This window comes from Lissotriton helveticus, chromosome 3_2, assembly GCF_964261635.1.
Source record: "Lissotriton helveticus chromosome 3_2, aLisHel1.1, whole genome shotgun sequence".
Lineage (NCBI taxonomy): Eukaryota > Metazoa > Chordata > Amphibia > Caudata > Salamandridae > Lissotriton > Lissotriton helveticus.
Window position 1 is genome coordinate 247,162,245 of NC_136062.1, and position 24,200 is coordinate 247,186,444.

At 44.7% G+C, this 24,200-nt stretch overlaps 1 protein-coding gene across 3 annotated transcripts in view; it reads right to left on the minus strand.

Moving 5' to 3' along the window:
• The window catches only part of CSK (C-terminal Src kinase), a 797,455-nt gene that overhangs the window by 206,553 nt on the left and 566,702 nt on the right, over nucleotides 1-24,200 (minus strand). For all 3 annotated transcript variants that reach the window (XM_078685133.1, XM_078685131.1, XM_078685132.1), the window contains one exon: nucleotides 23,629-23,722. In XM_078685133.1, coding sequence (XP_078541259.1) covers nucleotides 23,629-23,722 — 94 coding nt within the window. The remainder of the gene's footprint in view (nucleotides 1-23,628; nucleotides 23,723-24,200) is intronic.

Sequence of the window (24,200 nt, forward strand, 5' to 3'; positions counted from 1 at the left end):
GTAGTCGCCTCTCTTCAAGGAAGTACCTCGAGATGAGAACGTGTTAAAACATGCCATATGGGAAAACCTTTGGAGAATAATTATCGACAATTAAATAAATTGACTAGAATGCAATTTCGCTCTGTGTGCTAAGACAAAGAGAAATAAGGAAACTGAAAAAACTCCACCAACGGACAAAGGAGAAAGAAAGACAAGCACTAAAAGATCGTGTCTGGGTTGATATTCAACTAGCAGGAAAACACAACAATAATAAATTATTCTGGAAAATAATCTCTGCGCAGATGCGGATACCTAAATCTGCTCAAGCTAATCCTGTATCATCATCTGACTGGGAAACGTATATTCTAAGGCTCTATAAATCTAAGCATCATGACCCTTCTTCCCCTGGACTGGATCAGGTACTGAAGAAACTACCGGAACAGAAACCAATGGAAATATCAGCCGTCCAGATCTCCCTTCTGATTTCCTCTGCCAGGTCTTCAGCAGCGATGGACCCAGACAAGATACCTATCAAAGTCTTACAAAAAAACGCTGATGTCTGGGGAAAATTCTTAGCCCTCTCTTCCAACATTGCTGGAAAAATGGAGAAATTCCAGATTCTTGGCGAGGGAGTGTGGTGGTTCCCCTTTTAAAAAAAGGCGTAAGAACTAATCCCGGAAACTATAGACAAATAGCTCTCCTACACGCCTCCGTCAAGATCTTTGCTGCTTGTGTTATTCCCATGTATCAGGCTGGGTTTCGCCCAAAGCATTCAACTTTGGATAACATTGCTGTGCTCCAAACAGTGTTTGATAAGTTTGTGAAGTTAAATGACCAAATTTTATATTGTGCTTTTATTGATTTTTTGACGGCGTTCGATAGTGTCGATAAATTGACTATGGAGAAAATTGGCTGAAATGGGGATTCCCAAAGATCTTTTAACAATAATAATCTCCCTTCATACGTCAACATGGTGCAGAGTCCAAATGGGGGGAGAAAAAGGCCTAACCAAACCAATCCCTTTGCGGAACGGGCTAAAACAGGGATGCTTATTAGCTCCCCTATTATTTTCCATCTATATTAGCGATCTCCCAGGGCGTCTCTCTCAAAGTAAGAATTTTCCTCCAAAATTAGCTCAAGTTGATATACCTTGTTTAATGTATGCAGATGATATTGTTATATTCGACCAGACACCGATAGGTTTACAAAGATCTTTGAATGAATTAAATCTGTATGCAATCGAAAATTTCCTGACGCCAAATATTAATAAAACGAAAGCAATCCCTTTCAGTGGCAGAAGGAAGCCCTTACCTTATATCTGGTCTTTAGGAGATGAACCAATAGAGACTGTAAGAGAGTATGTGTATTTGGGTCGTATTTTTACTTCCAATCTGTTAGATACAGCCCGCCTCTGCCACCTGTACCGGAAGGCAGATTCCCTCGTTGGGGCTTTACAGAGATTGTACCACTCCACGGGAAATGGACACTTTACACCAATGCTGGAAGTCTACGGTATGAAAATCCCTCCGATTTTATCGTATGCCAGGGAATATTCACAAATTAAACATGGCAATCTATAAAAGTAAAGGAAGGGACCATACTCCGAAAATTTATAAAAGTGATTCAGTCGGTGCCAGTTCAAGCCCTACGTCTTGAGCTATCGGTAACGGGCATCTCAACTAGAGTAATTTCAAATATTATTAGTTGGGTGTGCAATTTATTACATGCAGCCCCAGACACCTTAAGACATTTGCTAAAATTGGAGACTTTCAGAGAGGAAGCGACTGGGTATACTTTTAATAGGAATATGGTGAAAGCCTTTGAGGTCTCTCAATGCATGGTCGCACTTTTACAGCAGTGGTCCCCAGCACACCTGAAATTGTTTTTAAAACATTTGGCCCCTAGAATCAGCTTTGAATCTGATAAAGAACACTGCAGTAAATTGAAGCACTATAAACGGTTTGCAGAACAAATAGAATTTAAAACCTATGCTCCCTATTTGTGATTTCATTTAAAGCATGGAGTAAGGCGTAATCCCAAAGGTTTATGCGAATTATGCAAAGGTGGACAACAAGATTTTCTACACCTTTTATTAATATGTCCTAATGTGAGCATAGTTGAGGCTCGTCAACGTTATATAACCCCAATTCAATTAAAGTATAACGCAGTCTCTGTCCAAGACCTAATCATATTGCGTAACTCTCCCGTTAATGAATTTGTCTGTCATAATCCGTTTACGTTTTTAAAAAGCTTTTTGCAGTTGTTTTAAGTTATAAGCACAAAACCGAAGATTTCACCATATCTATTCCTATCGAATGCTGTATGAGTAGGTGGTAGAATATTGCTACTGTACCAACTTGTAGTGAGCCTAAAAATCAAAAGTCTTTTATCTAATCATTTTTATGAGTATCTAAAATTAATTTAATTCTGTATTTGTTGATCTCAGTTGAGGTATAGATCAAATAAAACATTTTACTGTGTGCCTTCTCTATAGAGAGATGTGTACTGGAGACCAAATATACCAGTGATAGAATAGAATCGGCCGGATTAAAATTATGCAGCATAAAAAAAAGAAAAACTTGAGGGGGAAGAGACATTTTCCCAGTCAATGATCTATGATCATTGTGGTATCAAGATGGAAGATGTGTTTCAAAAAGTTATGGTTCATTCTACTCCTCCACTGAGGCATGTCGATATCCCATATTTCATTCAGGAGACAGGTATGGTCGCTATAGAGGACAGGCAATGCATGCATATACTCATAAGCTCGCATTTTTGATGCTTCAGCACTAACTGGCTCATCCAAGGCACTTGATGGAAACTTCTTGGGGCTCATATGCCCACAGCGCATTGAAACAATGGTCGAGAAGGGCGCCAAAGAGTGCATGGAATAAAGCAAATTGCATTTTGTTGGAGCTGGTCCTCTCTGCAGGGTTATACCTAAACCTTTTGCCTTCCTCCTTCTATTTTTCTGACCTTTTCATTGGCTTTAGGACTCTGGGCATTTTACCACTTCTAATCAGTGCTAACATGCATGTGCTTTCTCCTCTAAAGATGCTATGACTGGTTTACACCTGTTTGGCATATTATATTTATTTATAAGTCCCTTGTAAAGTGGTAACCCACATACTTCGGGCACGTAAATAAAAAGCTACTAGTGGGCCTGCAGAACTGCTTGTGCCACCCACAGAAGTAGCCTTTCAAACCTGTCTCGGGTCTGCCACCGCCTGTGTGCGCAGTATACTGCCATTGGGCTTTGCTATTAAAATTACTCGTCAAGCCTTAAACTCCCCTTTTAATACACAAGGGTAAGCCTTAAGTTAGGCACTATGTACAGGGTGCAGTGTAAGTAAAAGGTAGGACATGCACCTTTATGTGTGGCATGTCCTGGTAGTGACAAACAGCCTATTTTGTTTCTCACTGCTGTGAGGCCTACTCTTCTCTTCTCATAGGCTAGCATTGGGAATTTTATATATATATATATATATATATACATACATATTTGTTGTGATCAAGGGGTTTTCACGCCCGAAACGCGTAATCTTTGACAAACTTGGCTAAAGAAATAAAACGGAACATCTTGCCAATTATTTGTGGCCTGTTCTTCTGCTTCGCCGGCTTTCCTGGCCGGAGGTGGTTCGAGGATCTGGTAATTGATTGATTGATAGATAGATATATATATAGATATAGATATATATATATATATATATATATATATATCAAAACAAAATCCTTTCAGGCATAGAGTGACGCATAAATTATGCAAAAAAGAAGGAGAGAACTCTGGGTAGTTCTCAAATTTAGGTGGAAAGCAGCCCCTGTTAGAGCACTCTCAACTCCAGCAATACTCTAGATCTGCTCACCTCAAATGTCTGTTCTTCTATCAAAGTTATTTAAGCATAGGATTAGCACAGTGCTATCTACACCAAGATGGAAAAGGACAAAGTATTTTACCATTTATACAGCAAAGTCTTTAGGCATAGGACTAGTACAGTGCTGTCCTTGCCGAGCTGTAAAATGACAAAAGCATTTATCACTCCAGGCACAGTATTACAGCTTTTAATTGGTAAAATCCTGTGTGGAGTCTCTTTTGTGGTGTGTTCATTGTGTTTCTGTGTGAGTGTGTTGCACAAAAGCTAGATAGATATTGCCACTGATGATAAGCCTGCCTGCTCTATGCCAAGCTATTAGAGGGGGAGCACAGGTTATCTTTGATCTGTAACTTACTTGCCCTGACTAGAGTGGTGAGTTCTGCCTTGCTTAGGTGCACAACCTAGCCAACAAGAAACCCAATTTCAAACACATTTATAGGACGCTTACTACCCCTCACAAGTAGCTGAAGTGCTTCACTGTGAACAGCACGCTACTCCATAACTTAAGGTTAGGTACTAATTAACAAACCTTGGGATTAGTCACGTGTTTTTAATAAAGAACTCCAGTTTTTGTGTGGTAGAAATTAATATCAGTTTTCATTAGTGGGGCAAATATAGTTTCAGACAAATGTTAGAGAGATAGATGATGTTGAATTTCAATTATTTAAAATAGTTAAACATATATAAATAACTTATTGTTAAAAATATCTAAAATAAATCCTCAATTATAAAATATTTTAATCTAATTTGAATGTATAAATCTTTGCTGCGGTTTTTATTAAAATCTGAAATCATTTTTAATTAATCCCATAGATTACATTTAATCTCTAATGCGTAATAAAAACGTATTTTTGGTTTTACTTTAGGTGGGAATTTATTTTGAATTTTAATCTTCAGAAACTGTTTTATTGCACTAAAATATTTAAATCAAAGAATTGTTTTCTTATGTTTAAATTACAAAATGAATTCCCACAAAGTACACAAAATGTTTTTAATTATGCATTAATAATTAAGACTGTTGTACAAAATAAAGTTCAATTGTATTTTACAAAAAAATAATGCTACAATAATTTATAAATTCAAAAAAGGTTACAATAGTTCACAATTAAATGCATGTTACATTTCTATATTTTTTACAGTTCAAATGATTTTTATTAAGCATTTGTAGTAAATAAACCAGGGTATAATATATGAATGTTTGCAAATTGGTGACGTTACACAAAAATCACAGAATCCAAGGGTATGATCCGATGCGAACAACAAAATTAGAAGAAACATTTTCAAACAGACTGCAAATTATAATACAAAATCAATATAGAAAATGAAATAATACAAATCAAACAATGGATGAACTAAATGTCTGTAAATCGGTTAAGAAAACAGATGTACAGAAATGAGATTAAGGAAAGTATTGTTAACATTACATTCTATTTATTTATAGTTTAAACTACTTTAACTAACTTTATATTTTTTCTTGTGAGGTTTTATTTTCACTCCTACTCTTCGCTATTTTCTATGGGAGTGTCTTTCACAATCAGTGGTTTGCAATGTCCGGGACTGGATTTACTATGATTTTTTTTGGCACTTGTATATCTTGCACAGCACGATGAGGTACAATTGTGACAAAGACATGAGCATGTAAGTCTTCAAACAAATCTATTCTCGGAGCCCTAAGGCTCCCACCTAGAACCAGATCACAAACAATGGACACTTTTCAATGTTCCTGTGTTGTGTTATCTTTTGTACAGAAGCAACACACAATAAGGTCAACTGGAAACCCCAGCCTACAGTAAGGGGCGAGTCAAGCAACTTTTATCTGCATCAACAGTAGAACCATAAGTTACAGTCTGCGGAACAACATGGAGTTCCGCTTCACTTGCCCCAGTCTCCTGTGACCCCAAGTCCCTCCCCCCCTTCTCCCGACCCCTTCCTTTCAGAATTATGAATCCCCGAGTTCAGTTTAGGACCTGGATTGCAATTTAACGACACCCTTTGCAGGGGATTATGGACCAGTGACCGTCATACCGGTCGGGGAGTTGCGGTAACCTTACCAACGGCCGCTTCCTCGATGCCTCCCAACACTTCTGACGGAGATGGCGGGCAGAATACCACCCATTAATTAATTGCTTAATTAATTAATCACGTGATTAACGGCCACGCTGCTCTGACATGCAAATGTTCACATTAATTATAATGCTGCAGCAGACGAGTGTGATTAATGTGTGAACGCCGCGCACGCCGAGGGTCTGGCAGTCGATACCCTATCATAGGTTCGGCACTTTATACTGTCCTTTTTCTGCAACGATCTCAAGCACTTGGGCTGTTACTACATTCCGGGGGACCTCGACGTTTGGAGTATGATTAAAGGCGGGTCCAATTTTAGAATTGGATTTTGAATTTTCCACGTGAAAAACAAGGTTATTCCAGAAATCCACAGGCTGATATACGCTACTTAAACTATTAAGAATGTACGTCTGGCCGGTACAGATCACTACGCTGAACCGCATCTCATTTTGAATCTTCTTTATTTCTTTGGACTTTCAAGTTTATTACTCATCGCCCTGACGAAGTTCCAAAAGGCAAAGAGAGGAACGAAACGCGTTGGTTGTGCCTATGCTGTTTGAAAGAATTTCTAAAATAAAGAAGAATTGGGGCGTGGCCAAGGAGGAGACCAAGATGGCCGCCTCTTGTTGAAGCTCCGCCGGTCCGGGGAGTTAGCGCTCGCAATATGCGGTAACCCCAGATCCTACAGTGCACCCACACCCTCGATCCTGCGCTACATCCTCTACAGCACGACGGGTGCAACTTCCAGATCGGTGGCGGCAGCGGATCCGGAGATACGGTGACCCGACCTGCGGCCGGGCGGAGCGCGAGGAGAGGCTCAGTGCGGAGGTAGGGCGAGCAGCGCGGGGGGCGCCTGGGTGGCCTGCAGGGACCGGCCGCTGCGATTTCTGTGCTCCGAGGGCTGGGGGCTCGGCTCCGCGGCGGGCCCGCTGCTGCCCGGCTACCGTAGGGCGGCGCTGCGCGCCGGATCCGCTCTCGGGCCTTTGCGGCCTTGGGGGCGGGCTAAAGCCGGGTGCTCCATTGGGCCTGTGGCGGAGACGTAGGCCCGGCGCGGGGGGCGGATTGCTTGGCGGTTGGCCTGTGGGGCCGCTCTGGGTGCCGCTGGCGCCAGCATTGCCCGTCCTCGCGTCTGCGGCGCGGCTTGCCCCCTCTACCCCCCCCGGTACGTTAGGGAGGGGACTACAAGGACTCACAGCCTGTCCTACCGGACCACGAGGGCGCCTGGAGGAATTGCTCCGTGGTCGCCTGACCCACACCTCACAGGACGCCATCCACTGCTGCGGGTGACCCGAACCAGACAGAGCCCTACTCAGCCACTACAGAGGGTACAAGACCCATTGCCCGGCACGGCCACATAGCCATTTCTGACAGCGCCGGTGCGAGGGGACGAGAAGACGCACGAAGACCTGGGCCGGGTGGCCCTGCAGCGCGACCACAATGGGAAAGCGCGACCTCAATCAGCGCAAACTGAACTTTGCTGGGGCCTCCCTACCCGTCACCGACCCCCCACTGGAGGCCCGAATGGAGGCGACTGGGGGTGAGGACCGGGAAGATACCACCTCCCTCATGACAGCCATGATGACAGAGATGAGGGCAGGTTTCAAGGCGCTGGACGGGCGCTTTGACAGTCTGAAGCGCCGCATGGACGACATGGGCTCCAAACTCCAGGCACACGACCGACGGCTGGACCTAGCAGAATCCAGGATTTCCGATGTAGAAGATGGCGCAGCGAAATCCCTGAAGAGGCTGGAGAGAGTGGAGAGGATCCTCAAGGAGGTGGCCATCAAAAATGAGGATCTTGAAGCCCGGGGACGAAGAAACAACGTGCGCATTACTGGCCTGGCGGAGACGACGCAAACTGGCCGGATGCACACGTTTGTTGAACAGTTGCTCATTGATCTCTTTGGCCGAGAATCCTTCACTCAGGGCTTTGTGGTGGAACGTGCCCACAGATCGCTGGGGCCCCGGCCCAAAACAGGTCTCCCACCACGCCCCATCGTAGCCCGCCTCATGAACTTCAGAGACCGCGACACAGTCCTCCGGGCGGCAAGGGACCGTGGTGAGGTGACATGGCAGGGCAACACACTTTCCTTCTTTCCTGATTTCACCTTCACAGTCCAGGAAGCGCGAAAAAAGTTCAACGGGGTTAAGGCCACACTTCGGAATCTTGGTCTGCGCTACGGAATGCTCTACCCAGCTCGACTCAAAGTGGACATTGATGGCAGGCCCCGCATCTTTGAAACACCCACGGAGGCCCAGGAATTTTGCCACCATTACAAGCGACGTGACGAGGGCCCCTCTCGGTCTGGGTCCCACCCGCCTGCTTCCCCGCTAGGACATGCCTCCCAAACCAGCGTTGATTTATTTGCCGAGACGGGCAATGGCTGAACATTTTATCTAGACATTTTGGGCTGAAAATTTTTTTTTGCTCTTGTTACCTGGCGCACGAACTGGTTTGGTCGCTCGTGCGCAGATCATCCGATATCGTTTACTCCCCGACCGGCGTGGCGTTGCCACTCCCCATGGCGGATGCCACTGTTGTCTCACTACTCTTTTTCTTAATGCAGCTGAGCTATACTCTTTCATTGTATTTTGCAACCCTGTGTTTTGTTTGGCTCGCTGCTTGGTTCATAGGGATATGCCTCCCTGGGTTGTTTGGAGGCTGGGTGGGGGGAGGGTAAGTTTGTTAGTTAGTTTGAAAGCATTCTGCGCACAGATGGCAGACACACACCACATTCCATCGCACGTCTCAGTAGCCCCTGGCTCACCCTGGATTGCACATATAGACACGATCTCTTATGACCAGACAGCCTAGGCGGGATGACTTATCCCGGATTACCCTGATGTCCTGGAATGTCAGGGGCCTAAACGACACAAGGAAGTGCAGGCAGGTCTTCAACTACCTCGGCAGACATACAATCGATATTGCGTTTCTTCAGGAGACGCACCTGAGTCCTACGGGGTCCCGGCTGCTGGCGAGGAGCTGGGGATCACACCGCTTTTTCTCTGACCTTAGCAGATACTCCAGGGGGGTGGCCATCTTGGTGCATAAGCGAATACCCTTCATGCTACACTCCACGGTGGAAGACCCGGAGGGCAGATACTTGTTGGTGACAGGCTCACTGTTTCATCAGACGGTTACCCTGGTAAACGTGTATGGCCCCAATGTTGACACCCCTGCCTTCTTTCACAACTTACAGACGAAACTGACCACGACAGCCACTGGCCACTTACTTGTCGGGGGGGACTTTAATTTACTCCTTAACCCCACACGGGACGGGACTTCCACCGCTGCAGACACTAAGAAACACTCTAGACTGGTCATGGTTGAAATATGTGAGGACTACTCCCTCGTAGACATCGAAGCTAGACTACACGGGAATTCCACGGAGTATACACACCATTCCAGCTTCCATAACACTTGAACTAGACTAGATTACTGGCTGCTCTCCCCCGGGGTGGCTGAATGGGTGACATCACACACCACGCTGCCACGTACACTTTCGGACCACTCCCCAGTGGCGTTACAGCTAGATATACCACGACCTGGCGGCTTTGAACGGCACTGGCGGTTCCCTGGTAAGGCCCTTGCTGACACGGTGTTCACCGAAACACTCCGAACTGCTATCATGGACTATTTTGAGCTGAACACGGGGTCAGTGGACACACGCTACCTTGTGGGAGGGGTTTAAGGCCACTATAAGAGGGGTATGCATTGCCACTCATGTGGGAGTTCTGCGCTCTATTAGAACCACGCTTACACGCCTGGAGAAAGACATCAGACAAGTGGAGGAGGACCAGCTCCGAGCCCCTTCTGAGACACTTGAAACGCGCCGCCTTTCCCTGCTGCTGGAGTTTCGGGAAACGGCCGATAGAGAGCTACATTTTCTGACCACGCAGCACTCGGCACGGCAGTATGGGGAGGGAGACAGACCCGGGAGGCTGCTAGCACACCTACTACGCCCGCCACGACAGGCGCAATACATTACGGAAATAACGGCCCCGGATGGTACGCGGCGGCATACCACCCCCGAAATATCCCACACCTTCTTCTCCTACTACACTACCCTCTACTCCTCATCCATTGCCAACGACCTGCGCGCTCAAGGCTCCTACCTTGACGAAATTGCATTGGTCTTTCTGGAAAGACACATGCAAGAGTTCCTTGCACACCCGATAACATCCGACTCGGTAGTGGAAGCCATAGACGCTTTACGAGGCTCGGCGGCTCCAGGTCTCGATGGCTTCTCGGCAGATTTTTACAAGGCCTACAAGGAAGAACTGGTGCCGGAGTTATTAGAGGTCTATGCTGAGGCTCTGGAGACGGGTGTCTTGCCCCCCACGTTTAGGGAGGCGGTTATCATCTTGCTCCCGAAACCCGGAAAGGACCCTGCCCTCTGTGGCTCCTATAGGCCCCTTTCGCTATTGAATACGGACTATAAAATCTTGGCGAAAGTAGTGGCCACGCGGCTGGCCCTTTTAATGGAATTCATCATATCCCCAGCTCAATCGGGGTTCGTGCCGCATCGATCCACCTCGCTGAATCTGCGCACCTTATTCGCAGTGCTTCACCGGGTAGACCCCGACACTCCGGCAGCCGCAGTGCTTTTAGACGCCGAGAAGGCGTTTGACTCCCTGGAGTGGCCCTTTTTCCTCTCCATTATGAGACGGATGGGCATGCCGGAGGTTTTTGTCTCCACAGTGGCGTTGCTGTATACTAAGCCAACGGCTCGTATACGCCTAAATGGCACCCTTACAGAGGCGTTCTCCCTGTCCAGAGGCACGAGGCAAGGGTGCCCCCTGTCCCCCTTGCTGTTCATTTTAGCGATGGACCCCTTGGTCCGTCAATTCCAGGACAACCACAGCTTCCGGGGCCTACAGTTTCGCACGGGTCCTCTGCTCGCCTCATTGTATGCGGACGATCTAATACTCTATGTCCGGGCTCCGGCCGAAAACTTGGCACCATTATTAGCGGAAATCACGCGGTTTGGCACATACTCCGGCCTGCGCATGAATTGGCGCAAATCCCTCATTTTTCCACTGACCGCCGCCACTACGCCCTGGGAATGCGAGTACCCCTTGGAGTGGTGCGACGAATCGGTGAAATACTTGGGTATACACGTCCATCTTAACACGGTGGACATTATCCGGCTCAACTATGGCAGAGCGCTGGATTTTTTGGAGGACAACATTACCAAGTGGCTCAGGCTGCCGCTCTCAATGGTGGGACGCATTGCCATAGTGAAAATGGTGGTGCTACCTCGGTTTTTGTACTTATTTAATAATATCCCAATACCTCTGACAAAAATTTTTTTCACGCAGCTGCGAACATTGCTGCTGCGGTTGATATGGGGCAACAAAACCCCTCGAGTTGCGTGGCACGTTTTGACCCTGCCCTACGAAAGAGGTGGCCTGGGAGTGCCCGATTTTTATCGATATTTTTTGGCAGCACAGGGTTCCTTCGCATACCCTTGGTTCCACCCAGATGCGCGCATACTGTTCTTGAAGCCGGAAACAGACCTGGTGTTGCCTCACTCCTTGGCTACACTGCTCCCGAGAGGGTTCCCCCGCGACCCCCAGGATATCCAAACGGTATCGTCCACATGCTGGGCCTGGGAGAAAATCCGGAGGTTACTTAAACTTGATATACTATACTCCCCACTCCTCCCCCTCCCTAATGCACACTGGCTTCCGATCACTGGTGAGGCGGTGGTGCGTACTACACTCTCTAAGTTCGGCCTACACACGGTGGGGGACCTATTCCCAGACGGACATGCCTTTAGTTTGACGGAGGACCCCCGGTTCCAGGACCGTACTTTTATGGACTCCTTTGTACTGTCTCGACTGCGTTCCTTACTGCGAGCCACATTTCCCACCTTCCCACTGGCTCCAGAGGAGGCGCAACCCCTGACCGCAGTTATTCAACATCCATCGGGGACACACATGGTTACTAAGATATACAGACTTAGCTTAGCGGCTGCTCCTGCAGCAGACGAGAAGGTCCGCCTGGCTTGGGAAAGAGATTTGGGGAAACAGATCACGGATGAGGAATGGGCTCGGTGCTGTGCTGTAACAAAAACAGTATCGTTGAACACCCGGCACAAGCTCATTCATTTCAAATTCCTGAGGCGTATGTACCACACCCCTGCTCTGGCCCACAGAATAGACCCCTCCCGATCCCCTATGTGCCCGAAATGTAAAACTACAGAGGCTGATTTTGCTCACCTATCATGGACCTGCCCCCGACTGCAAGACTACTGGCTACAGGTACACAGCACATTTGGTAAAATACTAGGCGTCCCCCTAACTCCGACCCCTGAAATTGCTTTGTTAGGCTTCGTGACGAACTTCCCACCAGCGGTTCGCAGGCTTGCGACGCTGGGCTTCTTGCTAGCTAAGCGCGAGGTGGCCTTACTTTGGTGCTCCGCAAGAAGCCCGACGGTGAAATATTGGTTGAAGAGCTTGGCCTCCTGCAATGTCAACTGCGTAGAGTACTCCTCCACCATCCCTACATCGTCTAGACCCTTAGACATATGGGGGCCGTACCGCGCATACATTGCTAAACTCGCAGCTGACCACCAGGCGCAGCTAGACAACCAACTGTACCCGGAGGGAGTGGGTTAGCCTGTGCTGTTGGTACAACTTATGCGCTGCTGCTGAACACTATCTGTGGGGGCCGGTTGGGCTTGTTATTGCATCCGGGGCTATTTACTGGCTGTGATAAACTGTTGTGGATATCCCCAATCCCTTTGGACTTTGCACTTGTTCCTACGCCGAAAGCTGTCATTCAGGGTGTTTTTGTACTGCAAGATGGGGTGTATTGTTTCCATTGCTAATGGTTTGTGTATGATGCTTCTGAAAATGACAAATAAAGTTTAAAAAATAAAAAATAAAAAAAAATAAAGAAGAATTTATATAAAAAACAATCCCTGATACTGACTTTTTTGGAGTGCACCTTCTATTCTGTCTCGATATTTTCATTAATTACGCATCCTACGGCAGCGGATGTTGGAAGAGTTTGCACCACCATTAACTAAGAACTAAACGAATCGTTGTGCTTGACCTGGTCTGCTGCTTTGGTCCTTTTGTCTCATTAATGTGTGACATGTATAACTATAAAATCCAATAAAAAGGTTTTACAAAACAACAGTAGAACCATAAGTAGTTGATGTTGCTCCGAGATCTATTTCAGACTCTTCAGTCATTCAGTCGTGTGTCACTGCTCGTTAATAGTAGTAAGCATCTGGGAGGCCATACATTCAGAGGAGCTCAGTACCAGAAAGCAAACAGGCTGAGAGACAGCGAATGACAGCCTTGCTGAGACAATACAATTTATCTACATAGGCAAATAATCCTACTGTTCTTTGTTACTTTTGGCAATTACTTCAGTTTATTTTTTCCTTCCTTGGGCTCAGGTGACAATGGGGTAGAGGCAGAAAGTGGGGTTTATCGGAGTGTCCATATTGCCTTCATGACAGAGTACAAAGTAAAACAGTGTTTCTAGCAGATGGAATTGACACACTGTCTTGATTCATGTGTAAATATGGCTGCTGTGCTTAAGGTTGTTGTAGCAATTATAAAATCCACTGTCCAAGTCAAGTGCTTGTATGAAAAAAACAGTTTATTCTGTAACCAAATGTCTGGAAATATTCCTTATTTAGGACTATACTCTAGGCACTCGACTGGAGCCGGAAACCATGTCCCCACCAACAGCTGTCCAGTACCAACAGATGACCCGTAGAGACATCGGCTGATTCTTTGCTTGGTCAGGTTTTGACTAATCGGGGACACAAGATGCTAACTAGCACACTGGCATCTGTTCCTGGGAATTTTCACTGGCCCTTCTGAGGTGTGCAGAGTTTGAACCTAAACAGCATTAACACTTCTGCCATCTAGTGTTGGGCCCGGATTCTAATTTGTTTTTCTTGTGGAAGTCTTTTATGGTCAACGTTGTGCATCGTATCTCCCCATCCTCAAGGCAATGGGCATGATAAACGGCTCCTTTGTAAGATTGCAATGTTTCTTCCCTGCCATACAGGAAGTGAGGATATATTCTTCTAAGTTAGCGTTTGCTGTTGTACATGATTACTTTTTAGATGTATATGTACCACCATCCAATAAATGTCGGGGATCGGGAGGGTGCATGTGAATCTGCAGCACTACACTCTAGGAGTAGATGCTTACAGGGTAAGCAACATACTCCCTTCGTAGCATGTGTTGGCTGCGGATACACATGCTGTGCATAGACTGCAAAGTAGTACTAATCTCACTCTAGGCATCAGATGGAGCATTTGCTTAAAATAATGTGAGCAGAACGGTTTATCCCACTAGAGTTTTTTTTTAAACTTTATTTTCCATTTACCAAACAAAAAATAAATAAAAAGGAAAACATACAATGAAATTACAATCTGAAAACATCAAATGACATTTACCAAAAATCTGAAAAACATATACATAAAATATGATTACAAATCTTGAGGACAGAGTAACTAAAAATGGAAAGAAACGATGCGGTACATGAACACTAACAACACCAAATATACTATACTCAATGAAAGATCAATTACATAACAAAACTGCAAACAATAAATACTGTCTGACACAGAGACCAAAAAACAAATAGATGTGAGGACAACTTCTACCCTGTTGTTCCACCCCAGAGTTCACAAGGTGCTATCCCACGCCGGAAGGGGTGATGCCGGACTGTAACTGAGAGTCTTGGGCTAGTTGGTGCCGGGAGATATAGTCCCTATATGGGCCCCAGATGTCGATAGGTCTGGAGGAAGTGGGGAGTAAGGTGCTGAATTCTTCGCAGTTCACATTGCAGAATGCTAAGCTGGTTAACCGGGAGCGAAGGGTAGGGGCGTGCCTGCTACCCCATAGCAGTGCTAGCTCCCTTTTGGCTAATAGGAAGCCAAGCGCCGCTAATTTACAAACCTTCTTTGGGAAGTGCTCAACATACCCCAACAGTGCTATCTCAGGTGTGGGAAGGAGCGGCATGGACAGTATATCCCCCAGGGTGGAGTGAATGTCTAGCCAATACTGGTGTATTTTGGGACAAGTCCAGGACAAGTGTGCGAAATCAGCAAAGGGGGCAAGACATTTCAGACAATGGTGAGGTCGGGAATTGTCAATTCTGTGTGCGCGAGCAGGGGTAAAATACATCCTACGAAGGAATTTCAACTGAAGCAATTTATGGCGGCTGTTCAGTGAGACGTCTGTTGTGGTTTTACAGCAATATGCCCATTGATCATCAGAGATAGGCACACCCAGGTCCTCCTCCCAAGCAGCCCTAAGCCTAGAATCATCAATTGGTTTGAGTGCCACACACTGTTTATACAATTTGGCGATCAGGTGTGCGTTATTGGGGCTCTGAATCACCAAAGTGAGGGGAGGCGTCTCATCCGGGGCCAAAGGAAAAGCAGAGCGAATCCGGGTAAGAATGAATGTGTCCATGAAGGAGCGATCACTCCTCCGATGCGGAGAGTACATGCCCATCTGGAAATAAGTCCCCAAGGGTGCGTATGTTGAATTTCGCCAAGGTGCGCTCTACCAAAATCTCCTCTGTAATGGGGAAAAGAGATGCATTGGGAAGGGGGAGGGCCGGTGAATATAATAGATCAAGCCCCAAATACCTACGCAGCCTAATCCAGGCCCAGCAGGTAGTGGAGACAGTCTGGATGTCACGGGGATCACGAGGAAAACCAGTGGGAAGAATTGTAAGGAGGCGTCTTGGAAGGACCAGATCTGCCTCTGGCAGTAAATATGGTGTGCGTACATCTGGATGGAACCAAGCATACGCGTAGGCGCACTGTGCAACCAAATAATACAGGTAAAAGTCTGGCACACATAGCCCCCCTCTGTCTGGTGGCAAAGTTAATACCTTCCAGCTGACCCGGGGTGTCCTATCTCCCCAGACCAAGAAGCAGAGAGCGGAGTTGCGTGAAAAATGCCTTGGTTAAAGGAACGGGAATATTATTAAAATAATACAAAAAGCGGGGCAACACTATCATTTTAATAATTGATATTCTACCCGCCATTGATAAGGCCAAGCGAAGCTATCGGGTGATCTGTGATTCCAATGTGTCAATAGCGGAGCCATAGTTGAGACAAATCAACGATGTAGTGTCTAAATGGATGTGGATACCCAGGTATTTAATGGAATCATCACACCATTCCAACGGAAACTCAAATGACCAAGGTGTAGTGCAGGCAGTGCGCGGGAAAATGAATGATTTGTGCCAGTTGATATGGAGCCCGGAAAAAGTGCCTAATCGTATAATTTCCCGAATCAATGATGCCAAATTATCCTGAGGCTGGCGAACGTATAATACCATGTCGTCCGCGTACATGGACATCAACAAAGGACCGGTGCGAAATTGTAACCTCCGCTGAAGGTGGTTCTCCTGAAACTGCCGAGCCAAGGGGCCCATGGCCAAAATAAATAAGAGGGGGGAGAGGGGGAAGCCCTGTCTAGTTCCTCTTGATAGAGGGAAAGGGTCAGACAACGTACCATTAAGGCGCAACCGGGCCGTGGGCTTTGTGTATAGCAGAGTGACCGTGGCTACAAAACATTCCAGCATTCCCATACGGCACATGACTGAAAGAAAAAATGGCCATTCAAGGGAGTCGAAGGCCTTCTCCGCATCCAAAAGGATTGAGGCGGCCGGCGTGGTAGGATCAATACGGTGCAGTACCGTGAATAGAGTACAGAGATTAAGTCAAGTCAAGTCAAAGATCTTTATTCGGAATAAAATACATCCATAAAAGTGCATAACAAGTGCAATGGCAAAATAATACTGTACAAGAATGAACAACCAGAAATGCAGTCTGTCTAATCTACAACAATGCAAGTACATGTTAAAAAGAGGCAATATATACAGTTTAAATTTTTTTTAAACTAGCGACAAAGTGTAGGACAAAAAAATACGAAATCCGGACAGGTATATGTGCAAATTACAAATGTGCAAAATGATGAAAGATATAAAGTGCAATGGACAATGTGCAAATTCTTATGAATCAATGTGCAAAGTAGCTCGTGAGCGGACTGCAGCTTTGAGGAAACAGCTCACTCTAAATATTATTTCATCTGTACCTAACATTAGTAGATTCCTCAACGCTATCTTAAAATCTAGCAGATCGTGTTTCCGACAATATGGCATTAAATAGTGCACAGTAAACAGTTTATAAAAATCACAAAAGAACATAAAGTGCATAAGGCTTTGTTTCATGGTCGGATTACATGGGCAACCTATGGTTTCCAAATGTTTATTGTAGCCCAAGGGGAAATTTAATAAATTTGCAATGCTCCCGTCCCGGAAACGGAACAGTAAACTTCTATTCCATCTGCCAAGATTTAAACGTAGATATTTCTGGGGCGGGGCAGAGTAACTAGAAGAGAGCTCTAAATGGCCCATATACTTTGCGATTGTACGCTTTGAGAGATTTATCCTTTCCCGTTCTTCTCTATAGTTGTTATACAAAGCCCTTTGAATACATTTCTTATGTGAGCGATCTATAAGATTGGGAGATGTAAACAGATGTCCTTGCCCTACACTTATTAGGCATTCATTTACTGCTTTCAGCCATGGTATACAATGTGCCCTGTCACATTTTAAACAGTCTGAGATTATATCTCGAGTCAATGTAGCTGCCGGGTTCATCCATATTTTTAACCAGAAAAGGGGAGGCCTTGATCTAATAAAATCCTCAATATAAGGTATATTTAATTCACTGTGACATATATAGTTTGATGCACAGATAACTCCACCTAACACCTTCCGACAGAATCTGTTTTCTTCTGTCTGGATATGGAGACAATTTGTATGTCCCCATACCTCTGCGCCATAAGTACCTGTAGGGATGCATTGTGTTTGATAGATCTTTAGTAATGGCGTAATCACATCCGCATGGTTAGGTTGGCGTAGAGAAATTATTGAGTTGATCGCTTTACCCAATTTATTCCTCGCGTAAGAAACATGTGGTTGCCAAGAACCAGTGTTTGAAAACAACAGCCCCAGATATGGGAAAGTGCAGGTGCTTTTTAGAACATTCTCCCCTGAGTTAATCTCGATAATTTTATACTTTTTTGGGCCGCAGGACATAATGAGGGATTTTTTAAAGTTTGTAGTTAAACCTAAGTCAGCCATAAAACTAACAAAGCCTGCAATTAAAATACGCAGTGCCTTTGGGGTGCGGCCCATTAGGACCGCATCGTCTGCGTAAAGGAGGGTGGGTATGGGGGTGCCATTTACATACGGTACATCTTTGGTTAGGGTACTCAGTGAGCTACTCAGTTCATTAATATACAAAATAAAAAGCAGAGGGGCCAGAACACAACCCTGTCTGACCCCCCTGCCGATTAAAATGTCACTAGAGACTTCGCCAGTGCAGTTAATACGCACACGGGCTCTTAAGTCGCTATGAAGATAGGATAAAAATTGAACCAAATAGTCATCTAAACCATAATTAAGTAGGACGGGCCATAAACGGGAGCGATTTACGAAATCAAAAGCAGAACTCAAATCCATAAAACCAAAATATAAGGGGGATTTTTTAGCGATGGTATATTTGGCCATTATCAAATTTAGGTTTAGGCATTGTTCTACCGTCCCCACTTTACTACGGAAACCTAGCTGGCTCGGGTGTAAGATGGAGCTTTCCTCCGCCCAAGTTCTAATTCTTTTAAAAATTACCCTACCCAGGACTTTTAGGGTGTTATCAATTAATGATATTGGGCGGTAGCACCCGGGATCCAGCCTGTCGCCTTTTTTAAAAATGGGGACGATAGTACTGTTAGACCATGTTTCAGGGATAGATTCATATGTTAGGTTGTTGAATACATTGCACAGCAGCGGGGCCCAAAAATTGATTTAGCATTTTAATTGGTCGATGGAAAGACCATCTGGGCCGGGGGCTTTGTTACCGGCAGATTCTGCTATAGCATCCTCTACCTCAATATTCAGAGGAGTTGGGGGAGGAAAGGTTACTGCAGGGTGACCAGATACAGCATACATTTTCGAAAAGTGGTCAACCCACACAGGTCCAACGATGTTACAGTTAATTGGTGTTATATTTGAACCAAGAGATCTTAGGTTCTTTACCTCCCTTCAAAACCCTGGGGTGTCTTTTAGGGCGGCTGTACGTACAAGGGATTCCCAATGATCTTTGATTAATTCATTCGATCTAATACGTAGGGTGGATTTATACCTTGCTCTCAGGAGCCTTACCCGGGGAATATCCTGCGGTTTGGCCATGAGTGCAACCCTTAGATCCCGGTTTGCCTTCGAGCAAGAGGGATCAAACCATTTTGGGGCTTCCTCACCTTTCCTGGATGCTGGCTTGGAGATCTCGTTTTACAGAGATTAAGGGAAGTGGACCTATGCGGAACAAAACCAGATTGCACCAGGGAGATGATAGATTCCATCAAAAGCGACAGCCTAATGGCGATGACTTTGGCTAAGATCTTGTAGTCCAAATTTAACAGTGACAGTGGTCTGTATGATCCACATTGCATGGGGTCTTTCCCGGGTTTAGGCAATAAAATGATCACAGCCTCCCGAAACGTCGGGGGGAGGATACCTGCCACTCGGGCCTCCGCGTAGACCTCGACCAAGCGCGGGACCAGAAGGTCCGTGTATGCTTTATAAAAATCGTCCGAAAAGCCGTCCAGTCCGGGGGCAGAAGACGCACGCAAGGCATCGATCGCCTCCACTAAACTGTCGAGAGGTAATGGGGGTCAGAATGAACTCCTGCATGTATCATTCCAGATATACCAGAGCGACTTCAGAAAGATAATCTTCCTGACCGCAGAGATCTCCGGAAAGGCGCGAAGTGTAAAGGGTCTTGTAGTATGTAAGAAACAAATCACAGATCGCAGGGGTAGAATGATCCGGCGAGTCGTCCAGTCCCGCCATCGAGACGATACACATGGGGCCTCTGGGGGGGCGTAGCGTATCTATTATTGGGCGCGCAGCACTCGAGTGAGGAGAACGCCAAAATTCGATTCAATCAAATACGGGGACCCGCCATTACACTTTGAGAGCCGGGTTTGACTAACAAGGACTCCTCGCCGACGGGCGTTAGGAGAGGTTGATGGTGATCCAGCAAATCAATCAATCCCGTGGCCACCCTAAATACAAAAGGGTATATAGAACTTCCTCGGGGACAAATGAAAAAATACACACGTTGTCCATCCATTGGTGTTAATTAAGAGTGATTTCTATGGTCTTGATGAGAATCCCCACAAGCTTTGGGATTCGAAACGCGTAGACTGTCGGTGCTGCCACAATATACTACTTTTTTTGTAAAGAATTGGTCTTGATTACATTGGACTCATGTAAAAAAGTATTAAATGTCTAATGTTGTGTATAGATGAGCTATCCGTCAAATACCAAATATTGTTTTGATTTCTAGGCAGTCCGTTTGCTACTCCATAGGTTGATTCCTATTGTTATGGTGTATATATGTAAATCAGGTTGTATGAATGTGTAAAAATGTGGAATGAGGTTTTTATGAGTGATTGAGCGAGTGATGTTTGTTTTACTTGTCCCCCAAATCATTGTTGATGTAAATTGTTCTTTTTGTCTTTTGATTATGTATTGAAAAACTCCTTGGATTATATGATTAATGAAAAATTTAAACAAAAGCGATTCATGAGCTTTCGGATGTGTATGTAGTATACATTCTGGATTAAAGTAATTCTGGGATAATCATCAGTACTGGCAATTGTGATTGTTATGAGGATATATGGTAATCAGCCTTACTGATTAGAGCCATCCCCATTTTTGGTAGATATTGCAAATAACTAAATGACACGACCGAACCAAAAATATTAAATCTTATTCGTAGAACCGAATAGAAAACAGATAGAAACAATTGGGCAATGCTGATGGTTTTTGTTTGCTCGAACAAGCAACTAAATAATTTAGCAAATTAATGTTGGCCATCCTGCCTGATTGACTAAGATTCTGTTTTGTGCACAAACCATGCTTATGGTGGAACAAGCCTGATTTTACAGGTGCCTTGATGTGTCCATTGACATGAAAATGCATCTATAAATATGCTGTGCAGAATCTTTGTTAACCTGGCATTTATCTCAGTGACACAAACCTGTTGGCTTCAAAAGGCTCAGTCAGAACACATGCCTTCTGACCTGGACCAGTCAGGACCAGAAGCAACAGGCAGATATTCTGACAGGCATGTACCTTTTAAACGCATGTAAGGAGGAAAGAACCAGACGCATCACTGACTACTCCAGCCTTGTAGTACCCCAGCCACCGGAGGCAGACTTTTGCAGTTGGCCAGCCTGCAACTGATGGCATCGTGCTAATCTCGGCCTGCGATTTGAAATGTATGGAAATTACCATTTGGACCATCTTTAACCTGCTTGATAAATATGAAGCACTGGTTGACTGACTGGCTTCTTAGGTAAAAGATTGTAATCAGTCGATGAAAAAGGTGCATTTGGTGGGGCTGAATGAAATTTTATTAGTCACGTTGGGGCGTAAAAACTGTATATTTTAACTTGCCATTAAATTTGACATTGTTCATCCCATTTCATGGTGACTCAGTGGTTTTCTGTTTTTGATTAGATTTGAAGTGGCAGTTTCCACATTAGGAGAAGAAAGGCTTCCATGTTATTTGTCCTTAAAAAATGCAGACAACTGCTGTGTTCAGGTGTCGGTTATTCAAATCCTTTCTAATAGAAATTTTGTAATCAGGGTGACTTGGTTACACACAAATCACAACGCTTCCATGTTAACTAAAAGTGATACAGAGCATCCTTCTACATTGAGCAGCGGCAGAAGCGGACAACCAAGCCTACATGTTCTGCCCGTCTCTAACTCCTGCAGCACCCAGACATGACACCATCTGAAGAGTTACTCCTTCACTGATTTTTTTTTATGTGAAACCAGGCTTCATAACAAGGAACTTTTCTTTCTCATCTGCCCCTCGCACTGATGAGGTCTTGTCCAGGTGTGCCCACAACTGGTTCTTTCCCCTCTGCTGGCCATGATGTCGTTCTTTCCACCACTGGTCTAGGCGACCACATATGTGCCCTTTCTCTACCTGCACACACTCTAAACTGTGGACGACATCGGATCTCCATTGGGTGTCCTCAGCCTGTTAATTAAGGCACCTGTAAACAAGCATTTGCAATGCAATAGGTCTCGCATTCATGCGAGTTTGAGCTATTGACATTGCAAATAACAATGCCTTTTATTTTCGTTTTAAAATCATAAATAAAAGTCATTGTCATTTACAATGCCAATAGCTTAAACTCGGGTAACTGCGACACCTATTGCATTGCAAATGCGTGTTCCTTTTGCCAATGCTGTTCAGCACCGGCAACAAACACTCCCAAAGAAAAAAGCTCAGATAATTTGTTCGAAAGGTACAACCTATGAGCTTTGCCATTACTTTTTAAAGTCAAGCCCTGGATTGCAATCTCTAAAATGTTTAGGAGAATGGGACGTGCACATGTACATTAAATAAGAATGACTGTTGCTCAAACATGACAAGAGTGGAAGGACTATTGGAACACAGGCTAAACTGACAGGAAATGGTCAACTCGTCATGGAGAACTGGGGTTCAGGCACTGGCTGTTTCCATACTTCTAACTAATCTTGACAGCCTGCTTGTCAGCAACAGGTGACACATGTTTTTGGTTACTGAATTACCCGCATGCTTTTCAGTGCTATTTATTTCGCATAAGTGCCCCATGTCTCCGTTACGACAACAACTGAATCAGACAAAATGTATGGTCAGTTTCCCATGAGCTTATGAAGTATTTCAGCTTGCTTAAAAGAAAATTACTTTGCAGGTTGAGCCTTGCAGCTTTGAGCATACCTCTATAATCTGTGCTGGTTACAGAATTTTTTTGACCAAATGGAAGAAGACTTACACGAGTTTTATTGCAGAGCAATTTCTCTAACCTATTTGTGGGGCTCTGAACTTGCAGGCTTCTGATTTGGGATCTTTGCTATAAACAGGAATACTTTAAACAAACCGTGGTGGAGGTTCATAATTTTAAAGCATAAACTCAGAAGTCTAGAACATACATATTTGAAAAGTGTGCAATTATAGAAGTGATTTTCTAGCCTGTGCATAACTAACTTTTTCATAACGTTTTCTCCCCTTGTCATCACTACTAGCACAGTATTTCATAAAAGGACATTCTATCTACACTCCCTTGATATTCCCCCGACTGGGGTTGGTTATAAATAAACTGTCAAAAAAGGTATAATAAGTGTATGCTATCAAGAATGATGACAAGAGATAAGTAGTTTGTGACTGAACACTGATTACACACCAGGGAAGCCTACAGTGGCAAATGCTAATTTAAGATAGAGTGACTGTAATGGTAAGAGATAAGGCTAGTGTACACAAACAGCAGACACTTAGTGGAACGAATGATAGAGTGATGATTAACATTGGTTAGAGAAAATAAATACCAGATGCCCAAAAGTGCTAGGCAGTGGCCAAAACAAGGAAACACAGTGCTGTAGGAAGAAGATGACAACATGCGATTAAATAGTAGTGAGAGAGAAGGGAAGCAACGGAGGATGACAAACCCATACAAATTAGAAATGTAGTATAAGGCAGAAGTAAGGCTCATGGATGAGGCAGGGGGTTGGGTAGCAAGAAAAAGCAACAGACATGGACAGAATAAGAATGAGACTAAGGGGATTATTTTTGTGGATGTACTTACTTCGAGAGAATTCATCCTGAGCTGCCACTGTCCCTTCCATAAGCTTAGGCTTAACAAGGCGAGTGCAGAGCCCATCTGCATCCAAGGTATAATGCTGTGTTGAGAAAGACAAAATAAAATTAAGTTATAGGTATTTGTTGAACACATCATGAGTTACTTTTAAAAAAACAACAAAAAACGGCCACAACAAAAGTGATACTATGAGCTATATTTTTCACTGACTTCTTACCATCATCCTTCTAAACTGGTGAAAATAATTATGTTTTCAAATTATTCTATATACATGCAAATTAAATACAAAGGCCTTCTTACTTATATCGTCCTTAGTAAAATATATCCCACACACCACAGCGAATATCCTCAGGGGGGAACGGAAAAAGCTAACCTGTAACATATGATTGGGATGTGTAAGATTGGTGAAAATGTTTATTATTGTGTCTCAACTGCGAAGGGTGATTAAACTTGTGAGGTCTATTCTAGGACTGCACCTGAACCCAAAGCTAAAACGTTGCCATAGCGCATGGGGACAGTAGATCTGCTGGCGATAGGGAGCATCGTAATTTATAGCATAT